Source organism: Gymnoscopelus microlampas (assembly GCF_963454915.1).
Source record: "Gymnoscopelus microlampas genome assembly, chromosome: 21".
Classification (NCBI taxonomy): domain Eukaryota; kingdom Metazoa; phylum Chordata; class Actinopteri; order Myctophiformes; family Myctophidae; genus Gymnoscopelus; species Gymnoscopelus microlampas.
Genome location: NC_139958.1, coordinates 25,406,171 through 25,423,582, shown reverse-complemented (window position 1 = coordinate 25,423,582; position 17,412 = coordinate 25,406,171). Strand labels below are relative to the sequence as shown.

General features: G+C 40.6%; 1 protein-coding gene across 1 annotated transcript in view; it reads right to left on the bottom strand.

The window, feature by feature from the left end:
- sardh (sarcosine dehydrogenase) overlaps nucleotides 1–17,101 on the bottom strand; it is a 52,764-nt gene extending 35,663 nt beyond the window's left edge. The window contains exons 1-9 of the mRNA XM_084046887.1: nucleotides 16,920–17,101; nucleotides 14,309–14,494; nucleotides 13,461–13,597; nucleotides 11,363–11,541; nucleotides 9,795–9,974; nucleotides 9,336–9,459; nucleotides 7,957–8,057; nucleotides 6,459–6,563; nucleotides 812–941 (exon numbers count right to left, since the gene is read on the bottom strand). Coding sequence (XP_083903013.1) covers nucleotides 812–941; nucleotides 6,459–6,563; nucleotides 7,957–8,057; nucleotides 9,336–9,459; nucleotides 9,795–9,974; nucleotides 11,363–11,541; nucleotides 13,461–13,597; nucleotides 14,309–14,490 — 1,138 coding nt within the window. The 5' untranslated portion in view covers nucleotides 14,491–14,494; nucleotides 16,920–17,101. The remainder of the gene's footprint in view (nucleotides 1–811; nucleotides 942–6,458; nucleotides 6,564–7,956; nucleotides 8,058–9,335; nucleotides 9,460–9,794; nucleotides 9,975–11,362; nucleotides 11,542–13,460; nucleotides 13,598–14,308; nucleotides 14,495–16,919) is intronic.
- Nucleotides 17,102–17,412: the final 311 nt, after the last annotated feature.

Genomic DNA, 17,412 nt, shown 5'->3' with positions numbered 1-17,412 from the left:
CTATATGCACCTATATCACCTCCGCCAGCCCGTCCAGGTTAGCCCCCACGAGGGAGCTACAGTGGCTTTCCTGAACAGCCTGTTCAGGTTGCTTGTGTCCCCGGCATTAATGTAACCCCGCCCCCTTCCCCCCCAGCATGCAATCGCAAAGAAGAGAGAGCTAGCCATTACAGACTGATAGAACATCTGCAGCATCCTGTTACACACACCGAAGGAACTCAGCCTCCTCCATCTATACTAAATAAAACGTCCAGCGGATCAGGAGTCTGACCAACTTTTTAATATAAAAAATATACAAATATATATATTCAAATAGATGAATCATCTAATTATTTAGCTATTAGTTATGTGGATGTGATGAACAAACAGCTAAAGGTATTTGTTGTTCACTTCATTCAGCTAGAACAGTCTAATAAGTTCAGAACTTAATCACTTAACTGTAATGCAGCATTTAAGATCAGAAAAATACATTTTATCAGAATCAGTTTATTGGCCAGGTATGTTCACATATGAATAATTTGACTGTAGTTGCTTTGTAGCTTGTACTTTTAAGTCGCTACGAATAACGGCATCTGCCAAATTCCTAAATTGTAACTGGTGTAATTGTATCTTTTCGCTTATAGATTCGGCAAAACGTACAATAGTGCACACACCTCTGTTTGTCTCTGTGTGTACAGTATGTGTATGTGTGTCTGTGAGTGTGTCTGTGTCTGTGTCGGTGTGTGTGTGTGTGTGTGTGTGTGTGTGTGTGTGTGTGTGTGTGTGTGTGTGTGTGTGTGTGTGTGTGTGTGTGTGTGTGTGTCTTAGTTACCTGGTCCACAGACAGTGGATTTAATGCCAGTCTGCTCCAGAGCAGGAACTCGGTTCATGGCGCCCTCTATGTGCTGCATGAACACATCCCAGTCCAGATCAAACAGGCTGAATGCAAACTTATCAGACACCTAGGAAACAACACACGTGTCGAACTAAATTAAAGTTCAAAACAAGCCTTACTGACCACACTCTTAGTTTCAATCGCATCCCTGTGCCATATGGTCGAACAGAGACCTACCACTGAATAGGCATACATGAAAAGGCAATACTGCACATATACAGTTATACATGCATGGTTCAATTTGTAAAAACATTTATAAAACTAAGTGGGATATTTTCTTAACCACTTACGCCCTACTTACGACATACAACGTAGCAGCAAAAAATAGGGACGTCAGGGTAGTTAGCTAACATTTTTCATTAAATTGTGATCATCAAACATAACTATAAAACATATCACAGTCTACATTTTCCAAAAGGAAATGCATGCAGTCTGACCAGACATAAAACATATCCCCAACGGCAATAAAAATTAATGACCAAAAGAGCATATCAAAAGCAGAGGGCTGGATTTCCCCACTCATCCCCCAGCAAACTGAACCCTGCATATAATGGGTCTTCAATACGGGGTCTGGGGCCCCCAGGGGGTCCACAGAGTAACTACAAGGGGTCCGCCAAATCTTTGTGTGATGGGGAACATTAGCCGAAAATAGCAGATCCACACTGCGAGGCGTTGTGAGCTTATAGATCGGTTATTTTCGGAGAGTTGGTGTAGAGGGAAAAAGAAAAAGCCAACGGTCAAGTTGACTGAATATTAAAGGTTTAAAAGGTTAACTGTCTGTAAATGCACATTAACACGAATCCAACATATTAATAGAAAAATATAATGTATGTCAACCAAGTCTATGAACCTATCTAGGAAATATATGATTTTTTTAAATCTGCAACACAATTTTATTCAATATGTAGTGGGGGTCCTTGCTTCATCTCTTTGTCAACTAGGTGGTCCTTGGCCTGAAAAACTTTGAAGACCTGAAGACCCTGCTGCATACTATACATGTGCACACACATGTGCACACACATATACACCAATGTACCAAATATGCAAAACATGTACAGACTCAGGCAACTCAGCCAATATTTATCATTATTATTTCATTATTTGTTAAAACAAAGTCTTTAAAGATAATGATTATAATGTAGATACAATGATGTAAGAAGACTCCTATGTTCCCATACAGAACTGAAACCAGAGTACTCTTGGTGCTCTTCTTATTATAATGGAAAAATCCATGCACTCTTGGTAAGTTTTAATAAGTATACAACGTGACATAGATGCGGAGCTCAAACCTTTAGCACCCCCTGGTGGGTCTGCAAGTTTGTTTATGTCCCCAACGTAACTCAAGGGCACAGACTTTTGGTTAAATATTTAACAACAACACAGCTGCTATTGTGGTGTCTGTGGACCACTGTGACAGAAAGTCTTCCTGTTTCAACAGAACTAAAGCCGTGTTTTTAACTAGCCTACAACACAGAATAGCAAGCTGACACATCAGAAACACACAATAATTTACTTTTATCAAAGGATTCGTTTTCTTTAAGCATGTTACAGGTGATACTACAGGTTTACTGACATGGGACATCACACATTTAGTGAGTTAGATGCCAGGTTCATGAGGTGCTTTTCCATTCATAGTTTTGCTTTAATGTTGAAGATCACCCAAAGACTTTTTTCCCTTTCATATAAACTTTTCATGCATAACACTGCAGGATAGCAAAGCTTGTCCTTGGATATTGAAGGAGCAATTAACTTTATCCAAGACCCTGTAGCCAATCCCTTCAAAGCCATCGATCCAGACAGTGCGTCTTTACCCAGTAGGTGTCTTTTCTTCTATCACTCTGTTAATTCTGTTCTCTGCACTTTCCCCCTTTCTTCTAGATAGATCTTTCACACTACATCAAAGCACCCATTGACCAGACAGAAGGGGGGGGGGGGGGACCTGCTGTTCGCATAAATTCTGTAGAATGTCAAAGCTCTGCCACTATATGCAACAGGTCTGCACATGACACAGACATGAGACAGAAAGCATAAGTCTGACTCTGAGCAGTAGACTGCAAACATATATTGACAATACAAATACAGTATATGTAAAAATATATAAATTGTTGCTGTGTGCCTGTGCAAGTACAGGTTTTTTTTTGTGTTGAAATTCACAGAGGCGGATAGTTTTCAACATTCAACACATTTCATGTTTCACTGCTTTGGCATTAATAACTTGGAAATCTCACCTTTTTATGCAAACTAAGACAAACGTGGTTAATTGCAGGAAACTAAACTTGTTTTGACAGTGTGGCCCTGTCTACATACAGCATTCATACTGTACAGTATGTATGTTAATCTGCCACCTCACAACTCATCAGCAGGGTTTCGTTGAGTTCCACAAAATGACCTTGTGTTCCCAAAATGTGCACGGTACTTGTAGCTTGGTTTTGGATATGTTGCTAGGCAACTAAAATAATCGTTTTTAGTCACAGACAGTTTAAAAACACAAGGCGTGGCTCCCATGAGGACAGCACTAAACATACATCTATTATGTATCTATGACATATGACTTGATATATGGATAAGGTTCCAGCCCTATCCGCACCTCACTGACTTCCATTGTAAAATGTAAGTCACGTATTTCAGAAAATATAAAATGTGTGGAGGTACAGTATCTCCTTGGCCTACTGGCAGCGTGTACAATAAATGTGGCACTGATCGGTCTTTTGTGAGATTAGCCCCTGTTTAAAGGTTGGGTAAGTGATATTTTTTGGTTACATCAAATGTTTTTTTGTTAAAAGGGTAAATCACTATATTCTGATAGTAATCATTGCTATAGAGTGTTTGTTCAGTCACAGGGGTCTCCCTGTCTCTCCAGCTCTTTAATAATTCACTTGTTTAATCTGTATCGTGATGGAGTTCTCTATCCTGAAAAAATTGGTATCCGGACCTGAAAATGCATTTTCTGTTCAATTCAGAGCTGGAGAGAGATGGAGACTCCTGTTACTGAACAAACACTCTAAAGCAATGAGTACTATATAGAGCAATTTAACACTTATTTTAACCAAATAAAATCACTTACCTTACCTTTAACACAAAAAACAAAACCTTTTTTTTTGTCGTTTTCGTTACCGAATGGGTTCCCAGATTGGCCTCAGACTGACAGGCAGACAGAAACACAGACAGACCCTCTTATAGACAGCTATCCTCCTACAGAGCCATGCCATAAACAGCATACAAAAATCCATTATAATATGTCTGTGATAGGCCTACCGATATACTTTGTTCAAGTAAATACTTATATATACTTATATAATACAGGTCAATAGGTAATAAGAGGAGTAAGGAATGGATAGGTTTTCAAAGGAGAAACAGAAACAGGTTAACATTCAAGAAATGTCTGGAAATCTTGTCTTCTCATTTGTATTTGACCGGTAGGGATCAAATTAATCCTCAAAATAGAGGCCTACTGTATGTCTTGTTTTCCAAAAAACACTAATACATTTAAGTGAGTCTGTACAATTCTTACAATATGAATCTACTAAAGAATGTTTCCATCTCATTCAGTGCATCATTATGAAAATTAATAGGATGAATGGTTGCTATTCCTGAGTACTAGAGGGTCTATGTTCCAACTGTGCAGGAAGGGTGCAGATAAATACATGCAATCACACAGCAAGAGCGGACATGAAGATACTGCTTGACACTACATAGCAAATCCACACAGAACTGAACAAACACTGAGGATTTTGTTGCATAGTTGCATCTATTCAGCAAGCTTTCCTGAGGATCACTCTCCATGCTTCTCAATGATGAGACCCATCCCATGGAACTGCCTTGAAAACTTTGTTTGTTTGTTATTGTGTACTTTTCTGCTCTGCCAACATTATTTGAAAGGCACGCAAGCCTGCTATACTTTTTACACTTTTTATTTGGCATTAGTAAATAAAACTAAACGATTTGAGTCGTGAGATTCATAGCACGCGTTATAGAGGCTACTTTGCACGGATATGAATACAGGTGAGCCTTGAGAGTTTGCCTTTGGCTTGGGCACAAAAACGTTTAAAACAACTGCATTGAATCCAGTAATCCACTATCCCCCCCCCCAAAACACCACCAGCTGAACCATAGTGCATGCCAGAGTGTGTAAATAGCAATTGAAAGTTGAATATATATTTGTGTAGTGAAGTGATATGCTGAGTCTTCTGGCTTGTGGCCTCCAAGCTAACACAGCAGGAAGTAATAAACTCAAAAGAGAATGCATTAGGTAGGCATATGTGGAAAGAGGGGGGGGGACATAAGAGGATAGACAGGAAAATGCATTAAATAATCAAATGAAAGAGATTTGATGTGTTTCTGTTAAACCCATTCAAGCCGGGAATGCACACTTTCCCATGTCTTTACGTGTCATTCTAGAGTTTTAGCTAAAACCATTATTTTATACTTCGGGCTATAGCAGATATACATACATTTTGTAAAAACAATTGCTTTTTTAGAAAATGTGTGCAAATCTTTGAAAATATGTGTTTTTTAAAGCGAACATTTTTTATTCAAATCTTTGCTTCTGGGGGGTCCCTAGAACAACATATTTTGATGGGATCGGTGGCAAAAGCAGATCTACAAGCTATGAGCTTGTATATCTATTATTTTTGAGTAGCCAAATAAATCTAAAAGGACAGAGATGCGTTCCCGGATTGAATGGGTTAACTCAAACCGTCACAGTCAGAGATAGACAGGTGGACAGACAGTAGAGCCCGACTGATATATCGGCCATTATTTGACCTTTTTTTCACGACATTGGCATCTGCAATTATGCAGCCGACGTGTCCAGGTTTTTGAACATGTTCAACCTAACGTCCCTATTTTGGGCATGCTATTATAGCGTTGCTGTTGGACAGGGACCGCGTATCTCCATAGTATAACCTTTTGTGTTTTTGTGCCCTACTTGATCATACTACAGCGTAAGTAAGTAAGTAAAGTTTTGGAGATATGAGGTTTCCACCCGACAGAGACTATAGGTAAAAGTTTTCAAAACAGCAGATCTACAAGGTCAAAAAGCGTTGTGAAATCTTTTCATAATCATATTGAAATTTAACACTTAAGTCAAAACTCTTCTCTATCAAAAATGTATTTGTGTTCCATTATTATTTGCTTGCTTATAAGTTCAAATGTTGTCAAATAGATCAATCAAATCAAGTTTTTCAAATTGATTAGAAACGTTTGCACTTTATTATTGTTTTAAGTGCAAAACATCGGTAATGGGTGGTCTAGGACTCTCCAAAATCTGGATCAGACCCAAACATCCGGCATCGGTTGGGTTTAAAACGGACAGTAATTCAAGCAGACAGTTGGACTGATAAGATAGGAGGACCAACAGTAATTCAAAGAGACGGTCATGCACACTGACAGGGGGGGGGTCAAACAGTCAGACAGGAATTCCGATATTCAGACAGTATTTGATGCCGTCTAGTCTCAGGCCAACCAATAGTAGGACACAATAAAAGGGAACCCAAAAAAAAAGAACATTTAAGGTCACCTTGTCATTAATTGTAAAACAGACAGAAAGACAGCCAGAGAGTTAAGTATCATTTGGGTTACTTACGTCATCCCAGAAGACAGGATTGTTTTCATACCCCCCGACGGAGAGAGCGTCACCTTGCAGACGCAGGTACACTGAAGCATCATGGTCCCTGACATTTGGCATATTCTGAAAAAAACAAAAGAGAGAAGATACAGTAGAAGTGAAAACTTTGATCTGTGATTGAACTGTGATGAAAAACTAATCAGGCTGAGTTTGTTTAATTCCATGTCCTTCATGGCATTAAATCAGTACAATCCTCCTCTTCGGGCATTTCAGTCATAATTAAAGTCTTGGAGGGAGAGACACTGTTTGTTAGTGCACTGTTCAATAATGAACACTTGCCCCCCCCACACACACACACACACACACACACACACACACACACACACACACACACACACACACACACACACACTTGAGCAAAATACAGAAACTATATTTTCTTTTCCTTTTTTTGAGTAGCCAATTATTTTTACCCCTTTTTTCATCCCAAGTGATCCGTTATGCCATTTAATTTCTCGTCACACATTTCTGTGTTGCGACAGCTATTATGTACCCTACTGGCTCACAAAGCCAGTGAGGAGCCCTATTCCTCCAGTTCAACATTCCCCGCTGACAGGTGCCGTACGTGCGAGGTACTTACAAATATCACCCTCCCTGCCCGGCTTCCTTCCACCTAACCCGGGCCAATTGTGTACGTATAGTCGTTCTAGACACCACGTGGTGGATAGGTACTTTACCCGTGCGCCACCCAAGCGCCCTCAACTACACGTTCAAACGTTCACACACACTGTCAGGAAGACGCGTGGTCTGATATTTTGTGCAATCTAAAGTCTAATCTGCACTCACATGATGTTTCACTAATGAAAAACAATGCAACACATCATCGCACAACATTTTATACATTTAACTTAAGTCTGGTTGAAGGTACAGCTCTCCTGATGACATGCGCATGTGTAAATATCTGTACATATCTTGCTTATGTGTGTTTATGCATGTGTGTGGCTTTGCACCTACAGTAGTAATGCTGTCTAAGCTGCTGAAAAACTGCAAAAGACAGTTCAGCTTTGACAGCATGGCTAAAAGCATATGCCTACACACACGCACACACACACACAACTGTACACATACATATACCATAGAATCTATGGCATAGATGCATGCTGATGATGACACGGAGAATAAATAGTTAATAAACCCTCATTATCATCATCACTCACAGACACAACCACACACAGTCACTCACTCACACATACAGTACACTCACATCTAACACATTCAACTCAGCACTTCCTACACATAACGGCCTGTAGTGCCCCCTGTTGGTCAAATAACCAATGCAGGAACACACAACACAAGACAAACGCACAGACAACTTGAACATATTTATATATTTATAGTAATTACTAGTGCTGCTACAATGTCTGTGGACCATAACAAAAATACATGTATATATATCAAGATTTTGTTTTACTGTAATACCTGAGTGAAAGTTCAGAGGGCAGGGGTCTGGTCTTACCTGTATACCTTCAATTCTCTCGGTTACTACGTAGGCATGGTGCATAGCAACGAGAGGCACCCTGACTCCTGCCATGTCGCCCAGCTTGGTGGCCCAGACACCTGCATGGCACACGTGAACAGACACACATAAGCACACAACATATCAAAAATCTCACCTACAAATCAAGAATCTCTTTTATTTAAAAGATTACTGTTATTAACAAGCTATAAAGGACCCAGCTCAACTAGCAGGCCTATAGGCTAACTGCATAGTACAGCGTCATCAAGCTGTACCGACTAGGTTTGGGTAGGATCCAATGATGGAATATTTTGATAGGTTCTCATATTTGAATGTGCAATGCCCCCGTTAGCTATGCGCCCATGAGACACTAAAAGAAAAAAACACAAGGGGAAAAACGCAGCTAGACTGAATTAATATTTTGTCGCAAATCTGTGTTTGTTGTAACATTTCTTCAGCTGAAAAAAGTATGAATATGAGTTCTTTTTTTGTCACCAGAGAGAATAACCAGAGACTTCAGTATAATTTTGCCTTAACATTAGCTAGTTAATATGAGAAGGATGTGGTTTCATGTGGTGATACATACAGTATTGTAGATTGTGATATGATAGATTAGGATATCCAATGAGAATAGGACCCTGCTGGCACAGGCCCTTCTACTACAGTACGTACTGTAGTATGCAGAAAGATCAAAGGTGCCTTCACAGGCTCTAAAGCCAGGCCAGAGTCACATTAACCAGGCTAAGCCAACTATCCGTTTGCACTCAAGTTCTAAGGTAAACAGAAGAGGCCCCTAATGTTTGTGCAATCAGTTACGGACTACCCTCTGGTGGTCAGTGCAAGAAATACATGGGTAACTAGAAAAAGTGGAGCAGACGGATGGACACACAGACACACGGACGGACGGACGGACAGGGTGCAAAACACAGTCTCGGCCATGCCTTCGGCCTGGCGGAGACAACAAACTTGTACTGTACAGCACACTTTATCTGCAAGAGAGATTACAGGCTGTATCTCGACTGCACCTTAGACTAGCTCAGACCTCGTCTAATGTCCAGCACAGTCGAGGTGCAGTATTTTCGTGCTATTTAAAGAGCGCATTATTCAGATTAAGATACGCCCCTACGTAGGTTGCTTCACAACAAAAACTGTTGAAAAGTAGATGCTGCATGTGCATCTTTGAGAGAGAGAGAGACAGATAGAGACAGACAGACAGACAAAGAAACCGAGAGAGATGCTTTATTTCAATAACATTTGCCTGGACTTTAATGTTTTTTGTTACGTTTCATTATTAAAATGTTTTAATAAAATGTTCTAAGTAGACTTAATGATTCCTCTATAGTACTGTAGCAATGATATTAATATTATTTCAATCTAACCTGCACAGTTGACCACACAGGGTGTCTCAATGGTGCCATGAAGAGTCTCTACTGCTTTGACTCTCTTCACTCCAAGGTCATCTGCCCGCACCTGGATACCAGTCACCGGACAGTTCTCTATCACCTGTTTGGAGGAGGGGCACACAGACACAAACGTCACAGCCAATCAGATAAAAAAAAAAGATTCAGTTCTTTTCCAGATTATAAAGAATACTACATTTTTAGGGGATATGATGTTGTATAAAACATTCTTCTTGGCGAGACATAATGGAATTATTTGAGAGCAGTTATTTAACTACTCTCCACGTTATATTATAGTTATTATATTTAAAGGAAAACAATTAGACTGGAAAACAAACAAATCTGGGGAGAGGAGAGGAGAGGAGAGGAGAGGAGAGGAGAGGAGAGGAGAGAGGAACAGGGCTGAGACCATTGTGTCAGTAGTATTGTACACATTACCGTTGCTCCCCTGGCAGAAGCAGCCCTGGTCAGGGTGGTACAGGTGCCTGCTGGGTCCATGGTTCCATCTTTAGGTACATACAGTGTTCCGTATAGGTCATCAACATTCATCAGTGGATACAGGTCTTTGGTCTCCGCAGGGGACAGGACGTAGGACTCGATACCGTAAACCTTACCCAGCTAGAGAGGAATCATTAAGAATATGATTAACTTTATTTAAGTTATGCGTTCTTGGTCATCTGACTGGCCACTATGACATCAGCGGAACAGGATATATGCCCTGTTATTGTATATGCATGATTCTAGCTTAATTACTAGATTCATTACAGGATTGTATCTGTAATTGTCAGGCAGACTAATTGGATAATAAGCTAATTATGAATAATTGCAACTATTAAAAACTTGCTGATGTCAAATACCTTTACATAAATTAACATAATGCTATCTACCAGAATGGTGTTAACTTCAGTACACATACTCGCTCACGCGATTTCTGGTCTTTTAAATTCTTCTTCAGTAAGAATTGGCAAACGAAAGTTAAGTGCCATGAATTCATATATATTTTTGAAAACATATGTCAAATTGTATCAATATCTTCCAATATTTAGGCATATAAAATATGTTAACTTAGACCTGTATTTTTAATGCTGATGATCACCCACTTCTCTCCTATACCACTTCAAATCAGTACATTGCCGGCCTAATGAAAACGGCACCGGCACAGCTGCACTCTTAAACCCATTACTTCCAATAGCTTGTGCTGTGAAATGACGAGTTGCCACGGTGAGCTCAGCTCAAGTTCAACCTTGCTGAACTTTGACCGCCGCACGCTGTGACAAATTAATGCACGGCAAAAGCTAAACAAGGCATCCAGCCCGGCACAGAAGGGAAACCAGAGTTGAGATGAACCCAATGAACCATAATGGAAATAAGTCTTTATATTTTATTATAGTTTTATCCTTGTTTATAACCATATACCTGTATGTATGATTCCTCCTGTAGATGTTGTAGAGGCAAATTCCTATACTTATTTTAGACACTACTGGCTGCTGACAGAACTTATTGTTTAGACGTGTGCTCAGAAACACAAGTTAATGTTCATATCGAGACCGTGAGAGGAAAACACTATGTTGGAAAGATGTTTCCACTCAAGCAGACACGTCAGTTTTTTTTTAACAGCTTGTTGTAGGTTAGCAATATGTGTAGTGTATGATAAATACAGGTTATGTGTATCCCCTAGCTCAACAGACCTATTATGGTGTCTTAATTGAAGTCATCATTTTCATACAGAATAAATTATAAAAAATGTGTCCCGATGACCCGATAGCAGAGTGGTTAGGGCTCAAACCACATCACATGGTCTCAAATACCTGACAGCGAGTCCAATGCAGTGCAATAAAAAAGAATGATTGTATATTCACCGGTGCATCTTCCCTCCCTTCAAACACCCCTACCTCTTTCCCTCTAACCCCCCAATCATCCATCCATCCATCCACCCTCTCTTCCACTCATCTCTACCTCTTCCACAATGACCAATAACAAGGTATCTGTCTGGTGTCAGTCCGTACCGACATGAGGCGCTTGTACTCGTCCAGTCTCTGTTTGTTGGAGGCGATGAAAAGACCTCCATTTTGGATCCATCCTGTGTGGAGGCCAGTCTCCTGCTCCAGGTCTCTGCTGATCACGTTCCTGGTGTGGGCTAGGAGTTCAACTTCCACATCACTGGGCCGCAGCTGCCACAGAAGGCCTATTGGTAACACAGGCGGGAACGCATGTAATCATGCTTATGTAAATGTATCACAGAACAATGTATAATACATATTAAATACACATAAGCAGGCATACACTCTAACGTGAATATTACTCATATTACTCGTATGTATGTGTGGGCATAATAGTGTTTTTAAATACATTTATTTAATTATTATATTCATTTTTAAATGAAAATAACTTGTACAGGCCAGCAAAAGATATGCCACTAATACGGCTAGTATCAGGGCTTTGTACGTGTATGTACTGAGTGTTCTATAAAGCACTGTGTCTAATAACTTGGCATGAATGAAGGCAGACCACTGGGTTACTCCTTATGGTATTAACTGTGTGGCTCTTATTCAGTCAATTCTTATTGCAGTTTAAAATGCATTGTTCATTAAGCCATCACTAGCACAGGCTAATCTCTAAAGTCAACTGAAGTCACATGCGTCACATGAGTGATTATACACTTTCTTTTTTCCCTTGCAAATTACCATGTTAACACAAGTAGGCTATACACAAATTTGAAATTCTTCAAATCTACCCCAATTAGTACGGCCCAAATCAATTAATCAGCAGTCAATCAATTAAAATGAGGTTGAGTTTTTCAATATTGGATTTGTACGCCGAGCATTTTGCCATCTCTAGCATTCCGGTAAATACAAACAAACAAGACTCTGGTACAGTAAGTGACAATGGGACCACAAGTGCAGATTCCAGGGACTGGGAAGGGTATCGTACATGGCCCTGATAAGGAAGCTGAGCCTCGCTTGGGGCATCTTCCACATGTCTGCCCAGGTGATGACCCTGTTGACTACGGCCTCCCAATTGATCCGTCTCCCTTGTTGCTGTTGGCCCACAGCCTTGATCATATACTGTAGCTCTGCTCTCCTCTTCCATCTTCACCACTTCGAGCTGGAGGATTTCCGTCTCCCGCCTCCCGTTCTGTTTGGGAATAATCCTCCTCTGAGGCATATCTCCAAATCGCTCTTTGCCTTCCTCGTAGATGATGTGTCCCATGATGTTTAGTTTGGAGCAGGTTACGCTGCCTCTTAGTGAACTTTGGAGGGTGGTGCATAGATTCTGATCGAAGCTGCTCCAGGAGTCTTTGTCGTTGGCTTTTGGCCACTTGACTTTGGCTTTCCGGATTGGCTTCTCTGGTGCTCCTCTTGTGGGTTCTCTGCTTGGTGTTTCGTTGTGCTGTGGGCTGTGCTGTTGTTGTTGTTGCTGCACCTCCTGCTGGGAAGGCTGGTCCTCCTCTCTCTCACCAGCTGCAATGGTGGGATCAGTAAAGCTGTGGTGCTCAACCTTGCTATGATTCCTCCTTGTCTGATCTGCTTTTGCAGTGCATGCTTGCATCTGGTTGCGGCCGGGCTGTTTCTTCCTTATACTGCTTGTAGTTGAGTTAGGGAGTCCATGGAGCTTGCTTCACAGACATGTGTCTTCCCTGGACAACTAAAATCTTTCTCTCACTCTCTGGGGAAGGCTGTGAGTGCATAAATAATTAAATGCACCGCCAACTTTTGTAACGTAAACGTTACAAAACAATATTTCCTGCAGGATAGACACAGCAAGGTGCATCCCTCTACTGTCAAATAGTATGCACTGCATGTCATTGCTGAGAACTAAAATTATGTTTATAATATTGACGAATCAACACAAAAAACTCTTAATAGATGTATTTTTATAATCGACTTAATATATTAGTACGGTACTCTATTATACAGTACTTCATTGCACTATGATGGTGTGCAAAAAATACTGTTGTGAGCTTGTAGATCTGCAATTTTCACTATTAAAAATGTGAAAATGTCATTAATCATAACCGAGGCAAAAGTTTCAAATAATTGTGATATTGATTTGAAGTCGCCCAGCCCTGCACGAACCCCCCTTCTCCGAAACACATGTTGGTACCTGCAGTGTGCCAGGTTGTTCCAGCAGTCAGTCGGTCCCTCTCTAGCAGGACAACATTGGTCATACCCATTTTAGCAAGGTGGTAGATGGTCTGACAGCCCAAGCTGCCCCCTCCGATCACAACAGCATCTGCAGACCTGAGGCAGATAGCAGAGACCCGGTTAATCATCAACTTCATCATTAGATTAGAAAGTGCTACTTTCTCTGTCACAGAAGTATCTTGGAATTGTGATCAGCAACATAATCTTGTTGTATGTAGAATGCACCAACTCATTAATGATGAGCTGTGTGTGAGCCATCAACACAACCAGAACCACCAAGCTTACCGAATTGAACATTTCAAAAGACAGGTCACGTTGCAAGTTCCGTAAAAAATGCCTTTTAAAACTTGACTTAAAGGGATAGTTCACCCCCAAAATGACTTTTTTTCTATCGATTAGTCACATTGTTTTTTAAGCCAATAATCTGATGACCGGCAGCGGTTCCGGTAGGAGACACAAAGAGTCTCTTTTGCGTCTCCTACCGGAACCGCTGCCTATCGGTCCGCTGGTCATCAAATTACTGGCTTAGGAATGCGACAAAAACAAATAAATATCCATGAATTCAAGTCTCCAGAGGGGGGACTAATCGATAGAAAAGTAATTGTTTGGGTGAACTATCCCTTTAATACAATCCCTTTAATACAATCCGTATTATTGATTGGTCCACCCATCCATTCAGTAAACCCTCATCCCATCCACAAAGTCCAAACATCCAAACACCAACTGACACATCTATCAATTCAACCATCCATCCCTCTACTAACTACTGCATCTATATTCACCTGTCCTCTCTCCAAACATCCTCACCTTGGTAGAGGTTTAGTAGGCCCTTGAACCCCGCCTTCCTGTTTGAGGGTCTTCTCATAGGGGACACTCTTCTCCTGGGTGTGGTCCGTGCTGTAGGAGTGAGCACTCACCCGGCATAGAGGGGAGAGCGGGGGTCGCACTGCTGACACTGCCCTCCAAACTGTACTCCCTAGGAAGGCCATGGCCCTTGTAGACAGAGCACACACAGGGAGAGAGCATTTTGCATGTAAGCAAAGGAAACCAAAGTTCCGCTGGTGGTGAGGCAGAGGAAAAAATACTGAGGCACTCCGTCTTCAGGTGAAAAAAGATCAGGGTTTACAGTATTTGGCAGATGAGCACTTAGGTCTTCAACAGGGTTGAAGACCTAAGTGTCGAAACGCGTCGGTCAGCTGTTGCCTTGCTCATCTGCCAAAATAAACCTATATTTTTTCACCTGAAGACGGAGTGCCTCAGTATTTTTTCCTTAGTCTGCCTCACCACAAGCAGAACTTTGGTTTCCTTTGCTTCTATCCTATCCTATACCTGTTCCACTGAAGAGCACTTGTTTTGAGCCACTGTGAACCCAGGCAGCGCTTCCTTATTATTTTGCTTTAAGCATTTAGCTGAAGTATTTTTTTACTTTACTGGAGTATTTCAATTATTTTACTTCTACTCCATTACGTCTCAGAGGCAAATATAGTACTTTTACTCGACTACAATTATTGGACAACTAGTTACTAGTTACTTTGTAGATTTGAAATAATATTACAACAAGACATACATTAACCACTTCAGCCCTATATAGACTTTGGCTATTTGAAAAGAGACGATCTACAAGCTAACAACGCATCGAATCACGACGCGCTGTGATCTTGTAGATCTGCTATTTTCAAATGATTTTATACATTTTCAAAACATGAAATGGAAGATTTCTGCATAATGAGTACTTTTGGTACTTTAAGTACATTTTAATGCCAATACTTTTGTACTTTTACTCAAGTCAATTCTGAATACCTGACTTGTACTTGTAAAATAATATTTCTGCATTGTAGTCTTGATACTTTTACGTAAAAAATGTGAGTACTTCTTCCACCACTGATATTCTCTGACTGTTGTTGCATTCCCACTCAGTTCAGCTGAGCTAGTGTAATAAAGAAACGGTAAGCTATAAGTTTGACAAAACAAAGGTCAAATAATTCTTAGCCAAAAGCTTAGCTTTGGCTTAAGAACAAACAGAGAGACGAGTGAGCTGCCAAACTAATCAGACAGACCACAAAAAAAGGTAAACATGTGCCAGCCAGACAGAAGTGTAAAGTAAACTTCAAATAACCTTTTAGAAAACGGGTTTTAGAAGAAGAGACAATATCACATGTCGAATGAAGGGTGAGGAGTTTTGTGGAGTTGTTCAACAGGCGCAAAACAGGACCTGTACAACTAGAAAATCTACCATCAATCATCTTAATATGTATCACAGGTATGTTTTTTGTCAGTTCAATACTGGTCGCGTACTAAGCTAAAATGCTGAGTGCCTACTCTGTAACTCAACAATAATTTTGTCAAAAGACAAATAGAACATATACAATGATATTTGGTAAGTTGAGCTTGTTCCCTCTGAGAATATTTGTTAGATGTGCAACACCTACAGTGTATGGAAGTGTATTTTGCAGTAGCCTATGGCTAAATATTCAGACCCCATAAAGTGTACCTGATATTAACTTTATGTAAGACACTTACAGACATCACGGATATCACAGATATTAGACATAAACAATGTGGCACAGAAAAAGTAGGATATAGAACTAATGGTAAACAGAACGTTGCTGTAGAAAAACAATTGGAAGGTTATTTTACCCCATTTGACACTTGCCATTTGTTTGTTAAACATTCATAGCACTGCAGAGCAGGGAAATGATCAATGGAACACAAAATGCTGGATATATAGGCTATTGGGAAACGAGCAATTATGCAGATTTGACATGTATTAATTCCTTGCTCGATAGATGCAAAATGGCCAAAGTGAAATAATAGAATTCACTTTAATTTCTAAATAATATAAAGTTTTATATTCACATGATATGCCATTACTACAAGAACAAGAGTTGATTAGCAGACGCTGGTCCTTTAAACTGCTCAAATAATAAAATGCCTTATGTCAGCCTGCAGAGATCGACATGGGGGGAAAAACTAGCTAAAGAATGCGTGCATTGCCCCGGGTTGGCTTAATAGTACAGTAACACACTGATAGGCTATACAAATTCCAGGCATCGCCCCGGCTGCGAGTAAACAAAGTAACCGAGATCAAGAAAGTATCGAAAGTTCAATGCACCCCGAAGCGCGCAGATGTAGCCTAGTTAGTAAGCATACACACACCACGCAAACATTTCAAATGAAACTGGACACTACCACATGCCCACAGCCCACCACAGTATCAAAACAGACACGGGCAAAGAGGTAACGGTGCCAACTGCCAAGTATAACGTATGCGATCATAATGTATGCCATCACATTCGTTATACTTGCCAGTTGGCACCGTTACTTCAAGGCTGCTGTATAGGAAACGACTGCAAGTGTAAGTTTCTCCACGAGCAAGAAAACAGTCGACTGCAGCAGCAGCTGCCACGCGCACACTTACAATCCTCTTCGTCTCCGCTTCTTTTTTAATGTTTCCGAAATGCAGGCCCGTTACAATCCACTGATAAAAAAATAACTGGTCGGAGTGAAGGATTTAGCACCGTGGAAACTCGAAAAATGGCCGAATAGTTGTGTGTATTTCTGCTGGTGATCTCGGCAGTGCGTGGCAGGCAGCTCTCGGGCTGTCAGATCCTTCGTATCGTTCCTATGGGACTAGAATAGGTCTCGTAGTAATGTAATGTCAGCTACGTAACCTGGGCTGCCCTGACCCACACTCACAAGACAGGCTGCAGAGTACAGTAGGAGAGGGAAACACGTCGCTGCAACCAAACGAAACAGAGCTTATTACATTAATAATTAATACGTTCAAAATTTAAAATGCACGAATAGCATTTTGTCTGTTTGCAGATTATGTATCCCTGTATGATTGACAAAAACAAAAATATCCAGTAGTATCTAACCTAAACAAGTCTGGTCTGGTGTTATTATTATTG